The following is a 27,394-nucleotide window of genomic DNA, read 5'->3' as shown; positions in this document are numbered from 1 at the left end:
AGGTCGACAAGTAAACTCACAGCCCCCCCAGCATCCCAGGATGCTTTGCACCTCCCCCCAAAAAACCCAGGCACAGTGGGCAGGCTAGCCTCAGCCCAAGGTGTCTGCTGCAACCAAGCAAGGAGGCATTCTCTAGCACCCCCCAGCTTCTGGCCTGGGTCACTGCAGGCACGTGACTGCATTTCCAGAAGCAAAAGTGAATGTCCGTTCACTTGCTTATCAGTTCAGTCTACACAGCTTAGACTAACCTGTAAAGATTGAACTGATTCAGCCTTGGGATTTTTGACTGTCTGTACTTAGCCTTGTAGTCATGATGGTCCAGGAAATGGGTAAGAAGCAAGGTTTTTTATCATTATTATATCCCTTATTAGATCGACTGCATAGTGGGGAGAGATGTTTAACAAGCTTTCAAACACAAGACAGCTATTAACATATTTTGATTTTTCACATACTTTCTAACTGGAGCCTTCTGGTTCAAAAAGTAACAACTGCAATGTTTCTCTATGCATGATCAAACTCAGCAGGTAATAGAGTCTAAGTGAAACTCTTCAGTGCTACAGGCAATGACTTCTTAGCTGTATAAATCCTCAACTATACCACGAGAGAACATGTATGAAGCCTTACCCTACACTGTTTTTCGGCAAAATGAAGATTGTATCATTTTGCACGGTCCTCCTATAACAAACATGGCAGAGTGGCCCAGCACTCATTTACTGGGAGCAACAGAACTCTACCGTCATCAAAAAATGGGACTAAACTATAAAAAAAAAAAAAGCTTTAAAAACTCCACTTCAAAGCTCTTACTCACACAAGTAGTCTCAATAAAGTCAACTGTCTTGAAGTCAAACATGCGTTTAAGAAAGTTGTTGAATCAGGACCTGGGCATAGTGACAGTAAAGATTATGGTCCTTCCAAAAGTACATTTTTGGCATAATTTTTGTGGCTTCCAGATACTATGGCGGTAGGTCTACTTCAGTTGCAGATATTTCATAGATTTCATAGACATTAGGGCTGGAAGGGACCTCGGGAGATCATCAAGGACATACCTGACAACCGTTAAGGAATTGATCCCTAAGCATTATATTTGCATTTCTTTCACAAATCGTTAAGAGGGGGAAACAGAACTCCAGCCATAACACTTTGAATATGCAATTGTTAGTCCATTTCAGAGAAAGTATAGGAGACTGAGCAAGACGTTCCCCCAAATCCAGTGTACCATCTATTCCTGGCTCTACGCAACAGCAGCCATGGTCCCTGACTTCAGCAATGTGATGGGTTGACGCTTCATCTTATCCTTTATTGCTACCTTTACAACAAAAACGCTAGCGTCTAATATACATGGATGAGATATGGTTTAGTCATTTCAACAAAACCAACTCCAAGAAACCATGTTTCCCTGCCTCAGCTCCCAAAACAAAGCAGAGCTCCAGCTAAACGCCTGGCTGGTAGGAAAACTTCCTCAGGATCAACAGGGTGCGGTTTAATCTACCAACGCTAAAGAAAACCAGATGAATACATCAAGCTCCAGTCAGTAAGATTTTAACAACTACTTGCAAAAGGCTAATTAGAATGTTCAGACAATTTACTGATGAAAATTCAATGTAAATAGAGCTAAACCATGTGGAAGATCACAGCAGAAGCTTCAATGAAAGCCAAATCAAGAAATCGTTTAAAAAAAAAAATCATCTTGTTCTGGAGTTAAACATCTACACCCTCATCAATGTAACAACAGAACTTCTCTCTCTCTTCTAAAATGCCTAAATCTCATTTAACAGATTACACATGTTATTCACTGCTTCAAATCACAACTCTGTCTTCTGACATCGACAGCCACAGATCCCACAAATTTGGTTTGACAGACAGAGAAGCTGAGTCCAGATGCAGCTTCACAAGAGCCAACAACACTGTGTGGACAAAGCCGTCTTCTCAACCACACTGAAATGCAGAAAGAAGGCATGAGACTGTTCAACCACTACAACCTACTGATGGAAACACTGCCCAAGACAGATAAAATACAATATCAGCCTCAAAACCGGCCAACAGCTAGCAAGATTTGGAAGGTAGAGCCGAGGCAATAAAAACTAAGGAGGGAGTCAGTGTTTCCCTCTTCGTTCCTTCTCTCTCTGCCCCCCATAAAATGATCAAGCAACAAGTGCAACAATATGCCTTTTAGACTACTATAAATCAGTACATTAAAATAGCCAGAATTACACAGTATAAAAAGCACTAACGAGACCAAGGCAAATTATCCACTACTTCCTACATGTCAAAATAATTTATTTGCTAGGTGTCACTTGTAACATGTTAAGAATCATGGAATCATAGAAAATGAGGGTTGGGAGGGACCTCAGGAAGTCACATCCAGTTCAACCCCCTGCTCCAAGCAGGACCAGCCCCAATTACAACATCCCAGCCAGGGCTTTTGTTGAGCCAGGCCTTAAAAGCCTCCAAGGATGGAGACTGCACCACCTCTCTAGGTAACCTGCTGCTTCACCACCTCTCTAGGTAACCTGCTCCACTGCTTCACCATCCTCCTAGTGAGAATTTTTTTTCTTAATCTCCAACCTCAACTTCCTTTGCTGCAGCTGGAGCCCGTTGCTCCTTGTCCTCTCTTCTGCCCCCACTGAAAACAGCCCAGCTCCATCCTCTTTGCAACCACCTTTCAGGTACTTAAAGGCTTCTGTCAAATCCCCCATCAGTCTTCTCTTCTGCAGACTAAATCAGCTCAGTTCCCTCAGCCTCTCCTCACAAGTCATGTGCCCCAGTCCCCCAACCATTTTTGTTGCCCTCCTCTGGACTCTCTCCACATCCTTTCTGTAGTGAGGGCCCAAAACTGAACGCAGGACTCCAGATGTGGCCTCCCCAGTGCTGAATAAAGGGGAAGAATCACTTCCCTCCATCTACCAGCAATGCTCCTAATGCAGCCCAGGACGCCATTAGCCTTCTTGGCAACAACGGCCCACTGCTGGCTCATATCCACCTTATTGTCCACTGTAACCCTCCGGTCCCTTTCTGCAGAGCTGCTGCCCAGCCAGTCGGCCCCCAGCCTGTACTGGTGCATGGGATTGCTCCATCCTAAGTGCAGGATGTTGCACTTGTCCTTGTTGAACCTCATGAGATTTCTTTTGGCCCGGTTTGCCAATTTGTCTAAATTCCTCTGAATCCCAGCCTTATCCTCCACTGTATCAACTACTCTCCCCAGCCTGGTGTCAGCCACAAATTTGCTGACGGTGCACTCCATCCCAACTTCAATGAAAATGCTAAACAAAACCAGGCTCTGTACCAACCCCTGGGCACTCCACTTGGTATCGGCTGCCAACTAGACATCGAGCCACTGATCACTACCTGTTGAGCCCAATGATCCAGCCAGCTTTTGATCCACCTTACAGTCCAGTCAACCAACCCATACTTTCTTAGCGATAAATCATTTAAAACATCTTTGATCTGCAGAGAAATTAGAAGAAATCTCTGTGCATGGTGACTTAGACCATCACTATATTAGAAGAGACTTAAGACTGAATAGCAATTCATCAACCCAAGCATCATCAAAACTCACCATCCTACAAAATTCACTCCCCACCCTATGGATCTGCCCTTCCTGTTGCAGCAGCCTACTCAGATAGACAAAACTGATCACCTTTCCTAAGAGACAACAGATCAGTTGGTTTATTGTGTAACCAGCCAGAAGCTGATTTATCAAACAGTGCTCCTTTAAGAGACATTGTGTTAACTGGGCAACAAGGATTTTCTAGAGTGATATCTTTTATTAAACCAACTGTATAGTCAGGATAAAGTTAGACGAGCTTTCAAATGCAAGACATTCTTCCTCATGTCTTTGCTTATAGGAAACTAGGAACAGAAAGTGAAGCATGTTAATCAGCATGCTACCAATGAGCCACTAGCATAGTTAAACACGCAAAGCTCTTAAGAATCCAGAGAGCTGTTACCCACATAGATGTAATTGCTGAACCCCTGACTGCTGCAGCATATGCCGTGTGCAGTACCAAGTTAGCAGAACTGTAGAACGGGGGACACTGAAATGCAAGTGACTGAACTCCTAGACAAAACTAATGTTTTTATGGCCAGGTTCGCGCCATACGACCAACACCTCAGTCAAAATAACCTTCAAAGGGCATGAAACAATATTGGTAATTATGTATTCCTTTGTGGACCTTTAGATCAGGTTGCTACGATCATGATCCATCATCTATACTTGATACTATTTTTAACAGGCTGATAACCACAGCATATCAAAATTATAAAATGGCTTAGCTTTATTAAGGCAAGGTTCTTTGAGTAGATGTGATATCTTTTATTAGACCAGCTGAGTAGTTGGAAAAAAGTTCTTGGCAAGCTTTTGGACACAGTTACCCTTCTTCAGGCATAGGGAGTCTCTGCTGGGCACTTATTTGTTTTATTAAAGAAGAAACCAACACATCAGCCAAATAAGAAAGTTATTCTCCTCCAAGCAGTGTTTTTCTACTTTGAACAGAGAAGAGATAAAGACTTCTCTTTACAAAAGCTTTGCATAATCCACTAGAAACTTTACTCTTCCTAATTTCGCTTACACTGAAGGTACTCAACTGTTGTAGCAATGGACAGCACTACATCACTCTAATCTAAACAAACAGATCTCTTCTAACAATTTTTTACTTTTCATTTTTAAACAAAATTAATCACTGGCTCTGACGCATGTCTTCCAGCTCCAAAAACTTATGGCATACAACACAGGCATTTCACGTTTCATTTCCTTTTGTTAAATACATGCTTTTTATCTGTCATGTGGTTCCAAGTATGCCAACATGAGAGCATACTTAATCTACCTCTATATAAAGCAGCACTTAGGAATTGCAATTACACCATTATGCAGGAGATATTTTTATTGAACAGTCCGGGGCATTTCATGGTAGCTTGAAAATCACCTTCAAAATGTCTTCAGGTCTAAAATGGCTTTTTAATAATATCATGAATTGGAAGACTTCAATCAACTATTCCTGGCTTTATCCTTCTCCAGATATTATATATACAGAACAAAAGTACAAGCAATACACTTTTACTGTAATGACAGGCCATAAACCCCTTTACACTTAAAGAAAGCTGTAGCCTTAAGTGTTGAATCATGCCTACCTTCCTGTGTTGCAGATACTATCCCACCATCCATTCCCGCCTGGATGGATACATTCACACCTGGCTATTTTGTTCCTCAAGGAGATACAGAACCCCAGTATTCCCCATAGGTCATTTTGTTTTGCAAGGGAAGAAATCTAAATGATGATAAGTTTATAACTGACCATTTGAAATTAAAGCTGATGCTCCAGTAAGTGGAATCACCTATGAAACAGAAATAACAGTACTCTCTTCATAGCAATAAATGCTTCTGATCCTGAAAAACTGTTGGCAACAGACACACACCATGAAGTTTTTGGCATTCATGTCTTTAAAGAGCAATCAACCACAAAAAAAAAAAAAAAAGCACCTATATTCATAATTTAAAAGGCAGCACAATTTAATTTGACAAAGCAGAACCTGCAGCAAGGCGGACGGAAAAAGTGAAGAGCTGTCACTTTAAAAAAAAAAATGCATACAAAATTTCAACTCCTTCCTGAGACATCCTGTTGCATAAGCCCTTTCCACGGCGTCTCAGAATTCCATCTGGATGGCAAAAGCCACCGCACGTGCCGCCAAGAAAAACTAACTTATGAATCAACAACAAAAATTTCTCCCCTTCCGAAGGAGCTCGCGGGTTTGGAAAGGACTGGCATGACAGAAACCTGAACGCCGCATGAATTTATTTACATTTTACCAGCACTGGCACTGTCGGCCCCAGCATCTCCTTCTCAACTGTTTAACCCTTCCAAACAAAAAGGGCGGGGGAGGGGGGAGGGGGGGTGCGGAAAAAGTTCAAAGTCAGAGAGAGAAAAAGGCCATGCGACTTTCTGGAATTCAATTTACGAGTTTTCATGAAATTGTAACTTTCCTCGAATTGGGCAATGCATTTTCCAGATGAGCTGTGCATTAATTCTTGCACAACTGAACAGTCCATATTCAGTGGCTGGGCTGCTTTTCCTCTAAAAAATGACAACAGGGATTAAACGCCTTCAAAAAACTCTTTTGGTTTTCTAAGCCCCGCAGTAAAAAACACAGCTCCATCATTTACAATGCCTTTGATAGCTCAGAAAATGTTTCTTGTCTACCATCCATGCAAGCATCTTTAGGATACTTTGCTTATGCAGGGCCTGAGCCAGAGTGATGCTGGGCAACCAGAAAAATCAGTAAGGTTTGAAAGTGTGCCCAATAAAATCAGTGAGGTTTGAAAGTGTTCAGCACCTCTCTGGGGCCCTAAAAGCTACCACACCATCCACCACTGCTGTAACTGTCCTGCTTTCTAAATAAAAAGGCAGACAGTTAGTCATGACACTGGAAAAGTTCCACATATGGAGGAATTAGCTTAGAAAAATAGTGATTAGAACAACACACTTCCATTTCACTTGTAACTTCATAGCTTTGGAGAGTTTTGGTAAAGAAGCTTTATGGAGGGAAAACTTTACATATTAATTAGAAAGTCCAGCTGCACGTATGCCAACATCCATGCTTTAAGAATACCTGAGTGTGTGTTAATTTCTGCAATCCAAGAAAGACCTTTCCGGCTTTCATTTGGAAAAAACATAGTGTCCCTTCCTCCTCTTCGTTGCAGCTATCACAGCATAGCACTAACCCTCACAAATGTTGGAAGGCATCTGTCTCTCTCAAATGGACTTATAATTTTCCTCCCTTCTGAAAACTGATCTTGTATTCACTTGAGGTACACGTAAAAAATCTTTGAGGGTATTTTTTTAATTGAATTGACTTTCAGTACACAGCTTGATTTGATGGCTTCTACAATGAGACCTGCTTTTTGGGGGGGAGAAGTGAAAGGAAGCTTTCATGTTGGAAATATTTAAAGGTCTGGCCAAACTACTGAAGAATAGATGGTATGAAAAAGGGGACACCAACCCGCAGCACAAGTCCTGTAAGTGGCATGGGCAGCCTCTGTGTGGCACATGGTAGATTGGGGAGGCAACAGGGAGCAGAATGGCAGATAGAGCAGGGACCAGAAAGTGAAGTAGCTGATTGGCCCAGTAGCACACGGAAGGAAGCAGAAAGCAGAGCAGCAGATCAAGGAGAGAGAACAGGGCGGGAAGCAGAAAGCAGAGCATCAGGGTGGGCAAGGGAAAGGGATCAGAGTAGCACTCAGGATGGGTCAGGGCTAATATACGGCACATCTGCCAAGAAGGATGGCCGGCCCGCACTGGTATACAGCAATCCGGCGTTCGCTGGAAAAGGACAAGCTAGATGACCTAACACATTTGTGCTTTTCCATCTCTAGCTTTTCTGAGTCTATGAACTGATGGCTTCTTGACAGCAGTGTACAAGACCAAGTTACACTCTATCATGATCACAATTGACAAGCTAAATAGTTGCTTTATGTTGAAGAATGGAAAACTGAATTCACTACCACTATAATGCAAAAGAACAGGGGAAGTGTGGGAGTGAAATACAAAAAAAAAGCCACTGCCAATAATTTATTTGATTTCTTAAATTGCTGCCTTTATTTCAATTTATTAAACAGTAACTGGCCAGAGAAAGTAAATGTAATACATACAAGTGGTTGGGGGGGGGGGGGAGCGACACCAGCCAGTGAAAAATTATTTTTACATAAAAATCAGTAAATAGACACCACACATCAATGCCAGTTATGACAACTATGGTGCTATGATTAACTTAATGAGTCCTCATCCATCATCTTCTGACTAGTCCAAAAAGCAGTTCTCTCTCCTCCATGTGGCAGCATTACCCGATTTACAAAGGAGGAGCTGTTTGGAGCCAGACTTTTGCAGCTCTGTGCAAGACAGACAGGGTTTCTGTAGAAACAGCACTGTTGCCTCTGAGTTCCTGTTTGAAGCACTGTATAAAGAATACTGATTTTCTTGTACATGAGGAGAAGGTGATAGAGGAGTTCAAAATATTCCTTTAAATGTGTTAAAAACAACTCTGTTCTGGCTAGCACACCCCTCGTTTGTGTCTCTCTCTCATATGCAGCACTTTCTCCATCCCTTTTCTTCCTCTTTCCTCTCTTCCCAAGTCATCTTCGGTGGTACACATCACTGCTGAGTTGGGACTGTGCTAACATGGATCAAGAAGCCACAATTCGGGCAACGTGAGAGGATTTGCTGCGGCGTAAGTATCCACTTGACACTCAAGAGACCTGTTTTCAATTCCCTGCTCCACCATAAACTGAGTAAACTTGGGCAAGTCATTTCGTGTGCCTGTGCCTCGATTTCCCGTCTGTGAAATGGAATCAGTCCTCCCTCAGAGCCATGACTTACCACACTGAGGTTGGAGCTGAAGAGAAATGCAGAACAGCATGACGCCATCCCAAATTAGGAAAGGGGCAAGTTGAAATGATGGGCGTGGCTCATAACATTACTCATATTCCAAACAGGCAGGGCTCACTGCATTATCAGTAGAAAGAAAAATAATAAAAACAAAAAAAAAGTTGGGCTACCAGCACATCTTACTGTGCTAGGAGCAGAGACTGCACCTCCTCTTTTCATCCTCACTGCCTGAGAGATCAGCTTGTCAGCTACCTAACGGGAAATGAAAACGTAGGGCAGCCGTAACTATTTCCCCATGAGGCTCTTTAGAGGGAGAATAATTATCAGTAAACCAGACTTCAGTAGGTTATGACAGGTGTCAGCTTGGACATGCAATCATGGTACAGAACTGGCTTCTTGAGCTAGAGAGCCAGCTTGTTTGATTAGGACTTTAACATTTATCCTCTGGGAATCAGGAGATGCACACTATACTACTATTAGTGTTACTGTGCAGGTGCGGCACCTTTCAGAATAAAGGATATTGAAATTCTGTATTAGGCAACCAAATTTATAGGCAACTCATTCCAGTGGGAAAGTTTGGGCTGCTCTTCACTGCATAATTAATTCCAGGCATAACTCAAGGGTTTCTCATAACTCAATACATCCAAATGCAGAAATGTCTAGGCTGTCTGAAGTGCTACTTTGTTCTTGGACAACGGAAATGGGTTGAAGTTCAAGAGCTTCTGATGTTGGAGCTAATCATACAATAGGGATGTAGCAGCTCAACTTACAACAGTTCATCAACTGCTAATCCAGTCACTGTGTGGCTTAAGCACTGTTCCAGCAGTGTTGACTCCACTATCATGCCAGCTAGGCTAGGTTTAGTAGAGCAAGTATGGTAACCCAAGTTAACACTGATGTAGAAAATGCAAGCCATTTGGCACAACACAGTGCCACTTACAGATACGGGGCATCTAGACACATGCTTGGGGAGGAGGGAGTGCTTTAATTAGAGTGCCTCCGAGAGTTGCTCTAACTAAAACACCCACAGCGTCACATGTATTCAGCATCCCGCACCTCAAAATCATGGCGGGGCACTTGAACTGCCATTTTGAAGCACAGGGACACAGAACAGACATAATGCAGAAGCTGCTGGGGTGCGTTAACATGCTCCAGCAGACTTGATAAACTGATTCTCCTCTGATGCGTGCTAATTAGCACATGGTGGAGCAGACATTCGGCATGTGTCTAGGTGTCCACGCAGACTAGCTTGGATACCAAAAGGAGGACAGCTCTGTTAGGACGAAGTTCTGCCCAGGTCAACCCTGCTAAGGAGCATTAAGAGGCCTCTAGTGTTTCTGGAAGTGGCACCACTCATTGAAGCCTATTTCAGATACCTCTACTCAACAAAGCATGGTGCAGGACAAATAGACCTTTAGATGGCAACCTGATGAACCACAGCTTGGTGATTCCTGCATACTCGTTGCACTGAAGTCTTGAGCAACGATTCTCAACCAGGGTATCATGGCACCTTGGGGTGCCTTCAGATTCTTTCAGGGGTGCTGTAGGGTGCCACACGATGTTAGGTGTGCAAGCATGACTCACAAGACAAATCCAGAGATTTCACATAGGAATCTATAGTGTTATAAACGTTGTGACCTGTCGTGATCTATCCAAGCTCTGTGCAACAGAAAAGTTGCTCTATTATTTTTCTGTAGTCAAAAAATGAGTGAAAACTAAGAGCCGGCATTTTCTAAGGGGTAACTCGAGTCTAACAAGGTCAAAAACCACTGGTCTTGAGAAGCTTAATTCAAAGGGTCATTCTGGAAACCAGGAAAGATTTTTAGCTGCAACAAGAAGCATAGATCTTTTCTTTCTTTGTTCATTTTAGCCTGGCTTGTTTCTGCCCAGTAAACAGCCTTCACTTAAAACACTAAATTGCAAACCTGTCCTTGTTACTCACCAAGGTCTGCATACTGCACAGTGACATTAATGGCTTATAAGTAATAGAGACAGCTTATGAGGAATGTTCAGTTATTGCCACAGAATGAAGAAAGGAAAAAACATCATGCCAGAATGTATCCCGAGCACAAATATCTAACTGTTCACATTTGCGGTTAAAATTATACCTACTCTTTCCATTGAACTGTTGTTTTCCCAGCAGTCAATAACAATTCCCTCCAATGCCCCAGCTAAAGACCTAAAGGAAATCCAGGATGGAGCTCACTCTCTTTAGTTTGTCAGTGATCCTAGAAGGAAGAGTCGGGTTAAATCAGTACAATGGAGGTTTTTTTAAAGCATGACTGATGCGTGGCCTTCTACAGTCGGCTCCCTTGTGCATTAAACCATCCTGAACATTAAATATATTATTTCTTTCAGTAGAAGGATCTTTTAGCTCATCTCAAAAAGACAGAATCCTAGACAGTTCATCTGATGCATGAAATACAAATTGCTGAACGAGTCATTTAAGTTCGCTAATGGCTGTTTTATTAGAACAAGATATCAAACTAAACCAAGAATGTCTTGGGCTTCTAGCTTTCCCTAACAAAATCCAAGCTCTTCATTTATGGCTCCAAGTATTGGGCCCAAGCCTTCATCAGATTCACCTGGTGGAACAGCGCTTTTCAAATATATCTCTGGTTAAATTCCATCAGGTGAAGACTAATATAACAGACTAAATTAGTGTCCAGACATTGCACTTGGTACCATGAATAATAACGGAAAGGAAAGAAGGAGATTAAAAATAGAGGGCAGAAATGAATGAAACCCACAAAAAAGTGCAACAGTGAAGAGGAGGATGAGAGAGACTGACTGGTTATATTTTTTAGTTCCGTGATTTTTTAAATTAAATTTGATAATTGAAGAAAAATTCTGTAATGGAAACAAGAGACGGAATTTATGCCACGTGTTCATGATGCATGCTTTTATTTCCTTATTTTTAAATAGATATAATAGCGATAATAGTAATTCTAAAAACAGCCACACCCCTGTCACAATACCTGGGATCGCCCCTCGACTATACAGTGTGTTCTAGTTCCCAAACTCTTGTACTACCTCTACTGAAGATGAGGCTGACCTGTGGTACTTCTGTTATTTAAACTACTGCATATTATTGATAAAGCACACCGAAAATAATGAATTACTGACACATGAGTTTTAAATTATAATTAGTGACCAGTCATTTGCTAATGCATTAAAGTAGACTTCTTGTCATAAATCAGTACATTCAAGACTGCACATAGTGCTCATTCTACTCAAACAGTTTTCCTTACAAGGCATTTCACGGCCATTTTTAGAAGGGTGACCCTGGAACACGAGATCCCTTTGATCATCCCCTTCTCTCAGAAGATTCCCATCTTAAGGCGCTCGTGTGTTGTGCTACACTCAAGAAAAGAGGCTGTGCATGATAGATCTATGTGGACTAGGGATGGAAATGGTTAAACAACAATTATATTTATACTGTTCGCTTCTTACCATTTACTGACCTCCAGCAGAAACGGCTCTGGCCCCCACCCCTTATGTCTTCAACGCGCATCCAGGGCTGCGTGGGCCCTAGACCATAGGCAGGGGCGCAGGCACAGCTGAGCCACTAGGGGGGACACTGCCCAGCTATGGAGCTGCAGCTTTCCCTGGCCCCCACGGGCTGGGGCTGCAGACCTCTCCTGTGGCCAGATCCTGCCACCACAGGGAGGGAAGGAGGAATGGGCCATCCCCCTCCCTTCCCCCCTCCCCCCGGGTCATGCAGGGCTTCCTGCCACAGCAGAAAGAGTCCCAGCCCCGCAGTGGGTGTGCCCCGTGGGGGGTGGGCTGGGTACACCCCCCACGGGGCCAGGAGTCTCACCGCTGCAGTGGAAAGACCCTGCCTGACCACTGTGGGGGGCAGCACCTACGTCCCTCCCTGTGGCAGTGGGATCCAGACACAGGAGAAGTCTGCAGCCTTGCCAGCAGCCCCAGTCCCTACCCACGCATAGCTTGGCTGTATCCACCAACCCCTGCCCATGGCTCACCACCAGGCACACAGTGAAGACATAAGAGGCTGGGGCCAGGGCTGTTCCTGCCAGAGGTCACTAATTTAGACATGCACTATTGGTTAACCACTTAACCGATAAAATTAGAGGAGGTTAAACTGATAATTTTTTAAACACTATTTACATCCCTAACGTGGAAAAGGTAAAAAAATATATACCCATCCAGCTATTTGAACACTAATACACACCCACTTAGGGGTTTAGTGAGGATATCAGCCAATCGTGTTCCCCTCTGTATGTTTTGCTCAGTGCACCATCAGCAAAAAGCCCAACTTTTCTAGAAAAAAGATCTACTACGTAGACATGCAGGCTGCGGAAGACTTCCCCTTTGTCAAACTGAGAGGCAAAGAATACGTTATGCAGCAAATAACACAAATCAGGAAATACATTTTTAATTAATGAGCTGCTCAAACCAGCACAACTTGTGCTCTGCTTGGGTTGGGTGGGAAGGACTAGTCACAGACACTGATCAGACTGGCACAAATTGAATAATCAATTTAGGAGGAGTCCAATGTGTTACATATTAAATGAGTCAATAATGAAGGGAGTCCAATGCGTTTCCTATTACACAGATTTGGTGGTCTGCCACTCCCTCCTTTACAAATTCATTAATGAAATTAAGAAAGGTACTTCATTCTGTTTAAAGTGTTTGCACTAGATCTCCTGGAGCAAGCAAACTTTTAAATTCATTCGTCTACCAGATACTCTGTTTATATTTCTCTTGAGTTAATCTGGTCCTGGAGAAAGGAAGATCTACCCCTGCAAGGATCAGGGCTACACCTAACAGGAACATCAGCTTTTGATCGCCAAGTCTATTCCTGCTCCATCCCTTTGATCACGTTTAAAAGAAAAAAATAATGGCAACATACCAATTAAAAAAGGCACAGTTTTATAGTGTAGCAGTGAATCATTCTTAAATTAACTTTAATATAATAGAAATAAAGTTAAATCCTTTGCTATATATATTCTGAGACCGCTGTTTAATCTCCAGTGTAGATTTTTGTCGTAAACCTAAGCTATTTTAAATCACTCTACCCAAATGTATTCAAGATGAAACAATATTATTAATTCATGGATTGAAGTCAGCAACAGGTCATGCAGTACTATAATAGTCTATGAGACTGACAGTTAAATTCAGTGGAACAACCCTAAACTATCTGCAATGTGACATAGGCTTTTTTACAAATCTAATGACCTTTCCGGGGATTGGTATTGTTCGTTCTTTTTCTGATGCTGTTTTTATCACCTTTTGGTAGGAACTTGAAAAGGGCTCTGTGGGTTACACTAGAGATTTCTCTACATAGGGAAGCCTTATGGAAACTTACCATCAGGAAAGAAAATGTAACGATGACATTGTTTTTACAACAAAAATGTTCACATTTGAAAAGATAGTGCGAAATTTCAAAAACTCAAAGTCTCTCTCACATCCAGGCAGACCTAAACAGCTCTTCTAGGCTGTTAAATAAATAACTCAAAATAATTAAAATAAAAGTGAAAATGACTTATAAAGTGACTACTGCCATTCCCCTAGAGTTTATCATCACCCACCATGAATACCCTCTTTTATAGTATTATTTGCTGATATCGTAAGTGAAGTCATTTAACCACCCATCATTTTATTGCCTTTCTAGCTTTCTACAGTATAAATTCTGGTTTGGGGATTCAAAAAGCCACATTTGCAAATACTCTTGTAAAATCTCATAAAAGCTAAGCCTACATTTTCTGTTACAGTGAAGAAAGTCCTAACTGCTGACACTCTTATATCATGTTTCACCAGAAAATCCCTATATTTTTAGTAGGGCTGAAGTAATGAGCTACTTAAAGCCATATAGTATGTTTAAGCTGTTCTGGTTACTTGCCCAAAACTCCCTCTCTACTACCACTGCCACCCCACAAGCAACCAAATGAAAATTTATACCTCCAAAGATAAATTCTCTCCCTCTTCTTGTGGTACAATTTATGCAATACATCAAGAATTTTTAATAAACATACATCCCTTCATTTGGAAAAGTGGCTTCTGCATACTATTCAAAGTATTTTTCTATTAAATACAGAGCTGGTTAGGGGTTTTCTTTTCCCCAGTAAAGAAAAGGAGGAAAATCTTTCCGCTGACAAAATGCAAGAAAAAACTAGAACCAAAATAAGTCTCCATAATGACCTGAGTTTTGCAAGTTACGTTTGGCAAATGCACAACTGATGACGCTAAATTTTCATCTAAGTTTAAAATAAAAGGCGAAATAATGTTACTGCAGTGAGCAGCAGCAAACCACAGCTTGAGGACAACGATACGATTTAGTTCCCACCCTACTTAGTTTGGCGTCTCTTGGTAAACCTTACCTTCTAAACCCCCAGACAAGCTACAGGCACACAACGCGTACACCAGTGCAGTTCACATCAGTCTCGTTTCACCCCTCATTCTTTCAGGCATAATTCAACTTCAGATTGGGCGAAGTTACTTGATGCAGGGGTTTACATCATCTATCCACCAATGTAAAAGTCAGTTGTTCTGTTGGAAACATATTGTCTATCCAGATCCTGAAGATACAATCACCCCTTTAACAGGTTTTAGTTTTGCCCATATAGTGTCAGTGTCATGAGTTCACACACTTCCACTTAAGTAGCCTTGTTCTGAAAAACTCTGAAGATATCGATCAGGAATTTACATATGCAAAGAGCATTTAGTCATTCCATCTGTGAACATGGGTCAGGGAGTTAAGAGCAGTTTGTGCAAGCACACCATTTTAATTTTTTTTTTTTTTTTTTAGAATAAACTATCAACTAAAGCCTACGTCACCCTTTAAAAAAAGCCCTGTGAAAATAATAATGGTGCTACAAGCAGTAGCTATATATATAGGTGGAATCAGTATTTAAAACGTTTTCAAAAAGCAGCAAGAACAAAGTGAGTGGGGCATTAGCTCATATCACCACAGAGGTATTTAGTTTGCGCTCAAGCAAAGTGAAAGCTAGAAGGCTTCTGCTTCTCTTGCACAGTGAGCAAATCCAGGAGACCAGAATAGCCCACTGGTCACCCCCAGCAGTCAGATGATGTCACTGTGCACAAAACGGAGCTCTTAGGACTGCACATCCCGAACTCAGACCTACCGGCACACGGAACACCTCCTATTAAACTCACTTTTCACAGAGCTTCTCCACATAAATCAGTAAATATATTGCACCATCAGAAATAAGAGTGAAGTATTGAATTCCTTGGAAAAAGCCAAACAAGTCCTAATTGACTACTCTTAAACCTTAAATTCAGCTTCATGCCCGATTGACAACTCCACAAAAAGTCCTGGTAGATTAAATTTACTCCTGTTTCACTAATCTGTAAGTGAACTACACCAAATGAGAATTTCAGGAATGCAGCATTTGGTCTTCAAGGTTTGTTTCCTGTAAAACCCGTTTCCATCAAGAATGCTATTCATTCTTCTCATTGGCTGCCCATGTAGTTCCAGCTCAGATGGCAGGGATCTTTACAAAGGGCACATGGCAAAAGCACCAGGCATGAGCTGCAGCATGTGGCAGGAATTCAGCTCTTCAGAAGGCCTTTGCACATTTCCTTTGCCTGAAAATATGTAAACTATGAAGTATATATGCATGAAGCAAACATGGCTGTGTCATCCAAGAGTTCACCTAGTAATCCCCACCCAGGAGCAACTGAGTCATCAAAAGATGCAGTCTGCCGACCCACAGGGCCAAGCTCTCCCTTGCTCAGATCTAGGAATACTTCAGATGCTGTGTGTATCACAGTCTGCTTTCTGCAAAGCTGCTCCCTATCAGGTTACAGGAAAACCCCTGCCTGCTTCCAATATTGAGCACCAGTTTGGCAGTCTGTAATAGCTTAGAACTAGGGCTGCTTAAATACTCAGGGATGGCAAGGACAACAGTACCTTCCTCTCCATATTCCTGCCTTGAATCCATACACTTCAAGTATTTCATCTTCCCTTCAGTAGAGAAGTGCTTTTGTGAAATGCAGCAAGTCTTACTAAGGAAGGTCTTTGGCATGTCCTTAAAGTACATCTTCTGAAATGTTGCATATGGATAGAAAATAAGCTGAATTCGTCGAGTTGAAAATTGTACCCAAAACGTCTAAACAATATGTCACCCTCTTTGGCTGCAGCTTGTCAAATTAGGGATCCAAGATTGTATCATTTGAAATATCTGAAGAGTCTTTGTTTCCAAAAGATATGACTTGATTATTCATTTCATTATTTTAGCCCTCACAATAGTTGATATTTCTCCGTTAGCAATTTGCTACAGCCTTAGCTGCAAACTAATATGAATTCAAAACAATTCCCTAGACAAAATATAGGGCCTGACCTATTCCTAGGGAACACTCACAGCAGGTTCATTTAAAGTGGTCCTTATGAATCCTCCCATAATTAAAACCTAAGAAAACATCTGTCTCATGGCAAGAGCAACAAGAAACACGCCTCACTCAGAGCATGAGGCTTAATCCTAGTCATTTGGAGCAGTTGAGCCCAACTCGCACATTCCAGCAAAACTCTTAATGCTTTAATGACTTTATAAGTGCACACAGAATTTGAATACTCACCAAGAATACGCCCAAAAACTGTCTTTCTACTCAGGCTACCATAGGCAAGGAAAACATCACTGAAAACTTTGAGTCTTTAAAAACCACAAAGCTCTGATCCCAATTCTTATTGCTACGCTTCCAACTACAGGGAACTGCTGAAAACACTGTAGTCTGAAGGTGGTATTGTCCCTGAACTGATACAACCGGCAGCTAGAGTACAGCGGTATAACAGCTAGGCCTGCGGGAAGGGATCTTTTACCAAGATGATTGGTTCAACCTTGCTAGAAGCCAAGTCATAAATTTTACGTGAGAACACAGGTCATTAATAAATGGCCATTTTCACCTAATTCTCCTGGAAGAGACCTTATATTTAAGCATCATCATAGAGGACATGTGAAAGTGCCTTGCCGTGGCACCTGTGCTTAGATGCCTACCTCACTGGTGAGATGAGCAGGAGCTGGGAGGAAGAGCATTTTCTCCTACAATCCCCTCCCAAGAGAAATAGATCTGAGCTCAAGACTTACCTATTTGGAGTGGGAGACGGGATGAATATACTGGTCCAAGCATTAAAACTGACTCACTGCCTGTCACTTAGTTTGCTGCTTGTAGGATTTGCTAATCTGGTATCAGAAAGGGGAGCAGTGCATTTGCAGCCGAAGATTTTTAGAAGACAATCTCTACTGTTAAGACCAAATCACCAAAATGACTGAGAAGTAAAGGAGTTGGTCAGATGGATGCACAGTTTTGAGCACATTGTTCAGCTTGGACTGCCATCTTGACTAATGCTGCTACAAGAAGCACAGACTTGTCACTGTACTAGCCATTCCTCTGCCAGTGACAATCAAATTAGAGGGGGCAGAATAATGATAAGGAAGGCCCCAGTCTCATTTCAGCTGAGGATAACTGAAGCCCTAGCCAGTATAAAATATCTAGTGGAAAAATATAACAATTCAGGGGCCTTTTACAGACAGGGAGATGCAAATCATAAGAGGTGAGATGCACAGAGGTACTAATAAGACCTGATCCAATAAAAGAGATCACAAAAAACCCTTACCTTTCTACCAAAAACAGTAAGATAAAAAGGAGAGAAAAGGACATGCATGAGTATTTTGGAACTCTTGGTTCTAAAAACTTGTCTGAGTCTTTAGAAATCCCTCTATATTGTTATAACTGTGCTCACTACACTTCTGTTAGCATGCTCATAACAATATACAGACATTTTCAACTTCTCAGACAAGTCACGAATAAGCCAATCATGAATAGGCCTTCAATAGGCTAAGCATTGTACAAACACCCTTCACCATATAATACAAAACTGGAAACGTCACACTGTTATACTCACATCGAATCCCATATATCATTAGAGGATCGAGCTGCTTCTTGCCATGCTTCCCCTGCCCTGAAAGGTTGGAGATAGCCTGAATTTCTCGGTGAAAGAGGTAGTCAAGCAACGTCAGTGCCATCTTCTCAGCTGTGCGGCAGTTCGTGCTGATGTGCAACATGTCAGCTTGGGTAATGGGGCAACGGACTCGCATCTCAGGATTATTTTCATCTCCAAGCCACGTCCCATTGGGGTAATCCTCTAAAACCGAAAAAGGAGAAATTCTAAATCATGGCAGACTACGTGTCAGGTTACAGTTAATATTTAAAATGTGCAAATGCCATCATCTCTTAACATTTTCTTTATGTTCTCCATTACCTTATTTCAAAGCTCACAGAGACTGACTTGCTTACAAGATTTGCGATGACTAAAAAGCCTTTATCCGGCCCACATTCACAGTGACCAAGAGTCATTACCATTTATAGCTTATATCTGGCCTACAAAAATGAACTTATGATCTTTGTCCAGATGCGTCACTCGCACTCAATACTAGTGGATACCTTTTAAAGCATCTCTGAAGAGGGGGGCAATAACTGAAAGAAAAAGTAAAAGGAACTTTATCCTTGTCTTTAGAAGTGCTCAGGCAGCCCCGCATGATATGGATCAGGGTAAAAGTTTCTGGGGTGGGTAAACTGAAGAGTGAGCAATTTCTTGCTAAGGCTGGTTTCTCCAAGCTTACAGCTTTGAATCATAGGTTTATCTTACTCCCATGCTTAAGAGAAAAACAAAGTGAAATTTTGACAACTTGAAAAAAAAAATTATAATTAACAATGAGGAGTAATTTACTTGATTAATTACTTAAAGGGGTTTATCAAGGACAATTACTCAACTGTAGGCAAAGATCCCAAATGGAACTGTTTTTTTGGTTTTAGACTTTACTGACCAGTAGTCTGCATTATTTCCTAAACACGTCATTTACCAAAGGAGCATTTCCAGCACAGAAAATGAATCACCACTCATCTCTCCAGTGTATCTCTCCTCCTGATCAAGGATGAGGTCATTAACAGCAGAATATGCACTCATTATACTGGCTGCCAGCACTATACCTGGCCTACGCATATCAAGACCTTAGCTTTCACTCTTGCTCTGGCCTCAGAGTTTGGAAAAATAAATACTCATTTTAAAGTTTAAAGTAGTATCAAACTCTTAATATAAATGAAATGTTGTTGGCTGTGGCAATAGTCTGCAATTCAAGCTTCTAACCAGAAACTGGACTAAAGTTCAGATGGACACCAAAGTCACATCTGGGGTAGGGGATGCCGTTCCAAGGAAAGCAACTGTCCTCTGGATGTGATGCTAGACTAAGCCGGGTGTGCTCAATTCAGTTACAATCAAATTTCTAATAATGTCGAAGAAAAAAATTCCAGTTTCCAGCCTACCATTTCAATGACAATTGACACAGATGATTTGAATTAAATGTTAATGTTTACACGGTATCATGGGATGAAATACATGAAAGCTGCTGACCCCAGATTTCTTCAGCTCTTCCATGCTGGCATTTTATTGTTTACTTTACATATATCTTCAAAAAAGTGGCATAAATAAAAAGCTGAACTTTTAATTATTTTTAAGATGTGTATGTAACAGAGTATTAAGGCATATGGAAGTCACAAATTCCTGTTTTTCATAATCATCCAATTCATGCACTAGCCATGAAAAAGTTCAGAAGAACACTTTTCAAGTTGAATAGTGTATTATGTGACCCCTGAACAAACACAATCTTTATTTCTAACTACAGACTTGGATTAAATAGCTTAGATTCTGTTAGATTATATGCCAAAAGTATGCAATAAAATTTAACATACGAAGCAACTCAAACTCTAAACATACTTTTCAGACATGATCTCTGGGATTGACTAATGTAACAAGCATCAGCTCCACGTTTATTGCCATAAATGATGACAGCATGAAGTAAATGTTAAAGTATACAATATTAGTACAATTCAGGAAATACCTCATGGTTTTTAGAAACAGCCATGTACAGTAATTTGTGAAGTTGAAGTGTTTGCTTTCACACACAAATCATAGCTATTATACCCAACTACTGTCTATACGTTTAAATTTTTAAAAATGCTATAAATCTATTCTTACACGCACATGCACTGTAAATCTTATCTTAAACAAGAGTGAGGGAGGATTGGTAACAGTCTTCAAATACTTCAAGGGTGGTTATAAGAAGGATAGCAAAAGACTATTCCCCTGTGGCTGCAGGACAAGGAGTAGCAAGCAGCCTTACACTGCAACAAGGGGATTTCAGGCAGGATGCTAAGAAAAACTTTCTGAGCATTACAGCAGAATATCTAGAGATGCAGTGCAATCAATCTCCCATCCTTGGAAACTTAAGAATAAATCAGACAGACCCCTGTCTGAAATAGTTTACAGAGTGGGATTTGACTGGATGACCTTCGGAGGTCCCTTTCAACCTTTCTTTTCTATGGTTCCCTTTCCAGATTTTCCTCATATTAAGTTCCAGTGCATCAAGAAGGCAAGGAGGAATCCATAGTGTCGACAATGCAGTTCAACTCATTTTGAATGCCACTTTCTTAGCTTTACAACACAACTAGGAGCAGCATCGGGGAAGGAGATCCAGTTACTAAAAGTCAAGCTGCCAGCACCACTGAATTTGGACACAGCAGGCAAAGGAAAAAGATTGCTGGCACGGCTGTGCTGTGAAAGCCTGTTCCTAACAACATAGCAGCTGGTGTCCCGGTGCTTAGTTACCCCTAAGTAACCTTGCTATTACAGACCATATCATCTGAATATCTGGTGGGAAAGTGTTCTCCAAAGAACCAGTGCTGGGGACTGCTGCTTTCATAAGGTGTTGCTGGAAATGAGTGCCAACTGGATATTGTCTTTCACCTTTTATTTTCAAGAAAAATCTAGGAAACCTGAACAAATGACTCTGTAACCTGCTCCCATATTTCTACCACTTGCTTTCATTTTAGCTCGAATGAATACAAATACTTCTAATAGTACAATAAGTAATGATTCCTGGAACTTATATACTATTTTAATCTACTGTCATGGATGATCTCATCATAGATGTCAAGGAAGCACTTTTTTCCAGTTATGGGGCATTCAAAGTTTATTATATTACTGAGTACAGAAGTTACTTCTTTTTGCCACGTGTCACCAACGGACTTGAAGTCATTATGGTTTCAGAAACAATTCCACAATATCTGTGCTGACCTGCAACACAAGCACTGGACAAGGTTTTCGCTTCTTGCATTCAAATCAAATGTTACAAACTACCACGGGCTGATTCCCCCTTGGCCTCCAATGCCTAAACCAGAGACACTGGCAGGTAAACATGAAATCCATCAAACAAAATGGCTTGTGTGGGACCCTCAATGGCCCTTTTACATTTCAGCTGCATGTTTACAGCAATTCTTTGATTCAATTCAAACAAAATTGGCTTCAGCGTGTCACGCTATTGCATTTCTCTGTGTTAGAGTGCCGCCTTTGAAATGAAATCCTTCCTGTTGGACTGATAGACATCTGTAAATAGTACCAAAGTGCCCATTGTGATGAGAGACTGGTGGGGTAAAACAGCCTATTTCGATGAAGAAATTAAACTGACAATACAACTAGTTTTCTTTATTCAACTCCAAACAAGTAACAAGGAACCTGCCAGGCAGGATATAAAGCAATTGAGGTATCTTCTTGCTGCTATAAAGTGGAATTATGAAGAGGGTCTTTGGCCTGAGTATAGTGCACTTCTGGAAGACAGGAGAGACACCAAACACAAAAACCTAAGGATGAAATGCATCAAGTCGCTTTAAATCAACAATCTAATAAAAAATGACAAACCAAGGAAGAAAGTGTCTTAGAATATCAGTGTTTGGGCCTGGCTAGAACTTGGCCAAAAGTTTGACTCTAAGTGCCAGAATTAAGCCAAAATATAAAGAAAAATAAACTGTTTTAATTGACATTTTTATTATAGGTTTCCATTTGCTCAACAGGCAACAGAATAAATGGTGGGAGGTTGTTTCTTCTCTAGAGAGATGTCTATCTTGTTTCCTCATCTTACAAAAATGCAAAATACTTATTACCCTCAAAACAGCAATCCCCATCAACAGTAATATACCATAACATTTCAAATGCAGAATGCATGATGCAGAAGAGTTACATTACTATTGTAGCACTTCTTAAATCATTTTATTATGTGTGTGCATTTCTGTCTCAATGGCTGGTAAGCTTTGAGTAACCAATATATATATATATTAGCAACACACACACTCTAACACACACACACACACATATATATTAATATCATATCATATCATATAATGGGTTAGAGTGTGTGTGTTGCTAACCAAAGGAGAAGAATAATGTAAAAGAAAGGATGAGGGAAGGAGTAGACAAGAGAAGAGCAAAAGCAACATGAGTTAGAACAGAACAGAGGGTGTTTGCAGGAGAATAATTCCAGTACATAACTACAGGGTTAGATTAGATACAGTATATAAATACTACAGATTAGAATAAGGGCTTCATTTTTAGGCAAAAGGCACGCTTGGGGCACTGACACTGCACTCTAAATGCAGTGCCTATATGTCTATGAGTAAAGAGAACTAGTTAGCCATGTTAGTCTGAAGTCAGTCAGAAGGTAGGGTAAATATGCACCTTTGTAAACTACTTAAATTAGATAGCTAGAGAGAGACCATGAGCTTGCACAAACCCAAGTTCACTTCATCAGATGCTGGCTGGGGTTCTTGAAAGCTAATGTGCTCACCCTCACATTCTGTCTCAAGATATACATCTTATTTAGTTAGTCTACACAAGTGCATAGTTACTCTGGCTTCTACATTATTAATGTTTTTAATACGTATATTGTTACAGCCAGATGTCCCAGTCAGGGGCAAAGTACTGTGAAGGCCTGGCTGCTAACCCAAAAGCTCACAGCCTCAGAGGAACACAGAATACAGTTTAAATTATTATGTGCATTGATGGTAACTCTACAAACTGTCAAGAATAGCACCAACTCTCCCTTTCCCCCACTTCAATCTTAGCACCATTTGTTGTGGTTCAATGTGTTAAAAACCTCGTGGGACAGGTAGGCCTGGAAAGAGATACTTAAAGGAGAAACTGGGAGTAGCATTACAAGCAAAATGCCCTAGGCAGGTACAGACCTGGAAAGAAAGGCAAAGTGAGAAAGTGGGCAAGGCTGACATCACTGGTAGAGCAAAGTGGGTATAAGAGTTAGTGAAGCCAGGCACCCTGCAGCGTGTGCATTCAGATTTGCACATTTGGGTTTGGTCTCATTCACACTCAAATCCCCTTTCTCAACACTGCTGGGAGACATTCAGAGCTGGTCTTTCAGCTTGGGCTCACTTCTACTTTCCACGCAGTATTTTAAGTCCTGCCATTTATGTCTTGGCTTGCTCTCTGCACTCAGAAGTTCGTTTCATGACAGCCAGTCAAAACTTGTTGCTCCTCTTCCTTGTCCTTTCAAGGCCAGGCATTTGCTTTTAACCCAATCCTGCTGTACAAAAGCAGGTTTCCAATGCTGTTTTCAAATCCTTCTTAGCTATACTAAGTCCACAAGAAGGCTGACCACTTGTTGCATCCAGAGACTATAAAAGGCTGCAACAAGCATGTGCGAGGGAGCAGGAGAGAAAGCCTAGGTATTGCACAAACGTTTGTTACTGTGGAAACAGAGTAGGGAAGTTTTAAACTTAGCATGGAGAAACCCCATGTCAAGGGAACAAAAAACAGACAGGGTTTGCTGCCATTTCAGCCTCTTTGGAATATACTCTGATGCCTGTGCACGTTTTCCCGCCCAGGGAGACAGCTGCCCCTTAACTGTTACTCATTTCGTTCCACCAGGATCTGCTCCCTTGCACATAAGCAGCAGCAAGGCTAAGCTCTGCACGCTCACCAGGTGCTGCCAATCATCCCTTTAAGACAAAGAAAAATAAAATTAAACACCTGCCCATGTAAATATTTGAAGAATTAACTTGTTCCAGTTTTCTGAGTAGTTGTGCTTATTTTACTAACAAAGCTAGGTGCAATGTTGGCACTTTCAACAGAGGGAAATGTCTGGTAGCTGCATTACAAAAGCACAAAGCTGAATTAATCTTATAAAAATAAACCGATTCCTAACCTACAAAAATAAACACCCATCTCCAGAGAAATTAAATAATATTTTGGCTGATTTGTAGGAGATTTAACTTTTTTTTAAAAATAAACATCCGTCAATTAGCCTGAATCATTTGCCATTGCAAGAACTCAAAGTGGCAGTGATGAACTACAAGGCTTCCAAGTACAGACATTAATTCCCTGTCCCAGTACAGATAAAGCCAGGTTTAGGTTTGAGCATCAGAGACAAAATTAACACCCAACACTAGTCAAAAGGTATGAAGCTTGTATGTGAGAAGCAAAGAGTTTTTTTGGTGATATCTTTTATTGGATTAAATGTATAGTTGAGAGAGATGTTAGACAAGCTTTCAGACAAAGCTTTGTTTATATATTTAATTTACAAAATAACTTATATTTATTTATAAAAATAAAGGTCGATCCTGACAGTCCACTCAAAATGAGACATACGTGGTCAAAAACTACACACACGCTAGCCACATAACAGGTTTCTGACTTTCCTGTTCTTGGGGAAAAAATTAATTTCCCTTGGACACTGACCGAAGATAACTAGAAAATAGTTGTTTGAAGCCTCATCTGTAGGACAACACAAAGGACTAAATCAAACAGCTATCTCCAGGATATTTTAAAAAAAACAAACCATGCTCTTTGGGCTGGAAGGCCAGTACTCAATTAAGTGAAAACTCCTATACATATAAACATTTATTTTTCCTATCACTTAAGATTTGTGATGCAACACACATTTGAAAAGGCAGTCTATGTACACATGTATCCGCACACTCATACTGGCCCCAATTCAGGAAGGTAATGAACAATTCATGTACTTTCAAGAAGGCATAAGCTTCACTTCATGGTTAGAGCACTTATTTTATTGCTCATGACAAACTAAGACATGTATTCAAGAGAGCCATTGCTTAAAATGCTTAACTGGAGACATGGATGAGGCCACTAGGTTCTGTGACTGTAGAAGGTTTTCTGAACATCTAGGAAGTTTAGTGTTATATGGTTAAACCAGTGGTTCTCAAAATCGATTGGTACCCCTCAGAAAATGCCAGCTCTTAACTTTCACTTATTTCTTGGCTTTGGAAAAATACAAGAGCATTCAATTATTGGAAAGAACTCAGAAAGACCGCCCTAAGTCCAAATGTTTTTGACACTATGGATTCTTATTTAAATTTTCTGGGTTAATCTTGTGAATCTCATGTAGGTGTCTACACATGTAACAGTGTTAATATTGCATGGTGCACCAGAACACCCTTAAAAGAATCTCCTGGGACCCCCAACTGAGAATCACCAAATTCGACTAGCAGGCTAGGTACAGACATTCAAAAAGCCCAAGGCAGAATCAATCTAAGTTACACACTTTTCCATAAGTGGCATAGTTTAGATTGGTAGTGACCAGAACACACGTTCTCCCTTCGGTGGGGGGGAGCAAATATTAGACCCAGTTCCACCGTTTTTAAGCTAGCCTATGTGTGCCAAACTTCTGTTCTGTTACAGGCATGAACTCTTTTCCAATCACATATGCTGGTAAAAGTGTAATGCCTGTGCCTGGCCTCAAAGTTTGTTTTACATCCAGCTTTACATGTATTATATTGGACGTGTTGTTGCATGGGTCATTCAGAATACTCAAAAGGCTTGTAAGAGCTTGCTCCTCATTCATCTTCTGTCTTAAACGAGTAAAAAATATATAAAAATCTTTTCAAAACAAGAAGGAATTTAGCAGAAACATTTGGCAATGCTCTTTCATTTCATTTAGCTTTAATGTGTCACTGAGACATTCAATATTGTTCTCAAGAGCCATGCTCAATAGCCTAATGCAATCTATGATATAGCTTGGGTTTCTCAACCATTTTATAGTTGACTCCCTATCTCCGTTCTCAAGGAGCTGTGATGCTAGAAAAGCCAAGTAGCTGAAATCAAGGCTCAAAAGTCAGGTAGCAATTCTGTGGACAGAATGAAAATCCCACCTCCCCATTTAGAACAAGCTCATGGCATCCACAATAGAGGATGACAAACTGAGTATCATCTGCCTCTACTGTGTTAGAATAAGTTGCAGAGACAACGTTCAGAGACACTTTTGTGTTGCAGCATGCCCATTTGAACAGAACTATTTGCTAAACAGATCCGGGTGGATCAGCTTTCCCTCCTTCCTTCTAAAAAATAGGAATTTCTAATCTTAGTTTCAGGGCATCTTTGAAAGAGTGACAGAGTGATGCACAGAAAAGATACAGATCAACCCACAGTGTACCTGTGCTACGCAACACAATCGCTTACTAAACCCGTAAAATTTGGGTCAGGAACACCCTCAAATAATATTCAAAAGCAACCTTCTGCCTCCAAAATACAGATAATACAGCACCCAGCAATTTTTCCTTCCTACCCAACATTCCATTCAGCTTTGCTTTGAAAATCCTGCTTCTCAAATTATAATCACGTTTGCTGTACTGAAGCCTAAAGCACCCTAAATTTGGCCGCTTTAGTCTAACAGACTAAGCAGAGCTCTCTGAAATTAAAAAAGAATAATAATAGCAACTCCACATATTTCTGAGACACAAAGAGCTCTACACAGTATGTTTGTGTCTTGGTAATTTCAAAGTCTTGGCTTTAGCTTAGACATTTAAAAGAACTGCTTTTAAGCCAGCATGATAAAATAGACTAAAAGATGTGGCATTCTTGTAGCACCAAGAGGATAGGTCCTACTCCCCCCACTCCACTAAAAGCAGGACAACAATTCCATCCGGTGCCAAAGGAACAGATTTCGCTGGAATTTTTTAGGAGTACGCTCACAGTGCAATGAACTTCAACAATTGCAATACATATGTTTATGCAGTGTCCTACATATTTTAAAAGATGCCCTATTCAGCATATTTAAAAGTAATGCATGTACACTAGTTACTATACTACACGCATGCTAGAAATTCTTAACATTTAAATAGACCATCATACCTTAAAAAAAAACCTGTGCCAATATTAACCCAGTAATACATCCACAATA

At 40.9% G+C, this 27,394-nt stretch overlaps 1 protein-coding gene across 3 annotated transcripts in view; it reads right to left on the bottom strand.

Moving 5' to 3' along the window:
• Positions 1-27,394, bottom strand: part of BANP (BTG3 associated nuclear protein) — a 213,492-nt gene that overhangs the window by 119,167 nt on the left and 66,931 nt on the right. For 2 of the 3 annotated variants that reach the window (XM_019536007.1, XM_019536008.1), the window contains exon 7: positions 18,262-18,501. The exons of the other annotated variant lie outside the window; for it this stretch is intronic. In XM_019536007.1, the coding sequence (XP_019391552.1) occupies positions 18,262-18,501 (240 nt within the window). The remainder of the gene's footprint in view (positions 1-18,261; positions 18,502-27,394) is intronic. 3 annotated transcript variants of the gene reach the window in all.

This window comes from Crocodylus porosus, unplaced genomic scaffold (genome assembly GCF_001723895.1).
Source record: "Crocodylus porosus isolate Cpor-Errol unplaced genomic scaffold, CroPor_comp1, whole genome shotgun sequence".
Classification (NCBI taxonomy): Eukaryota; Metazoa; Chordata; order Crocodylia; family Crocodylidae; genus Crocodylus; species Crocodylus porosus.
Note: the sequence above shows the minus strand (reverse complement) of the source record. Positions and strands in the feature narration are given on the sequence as shown.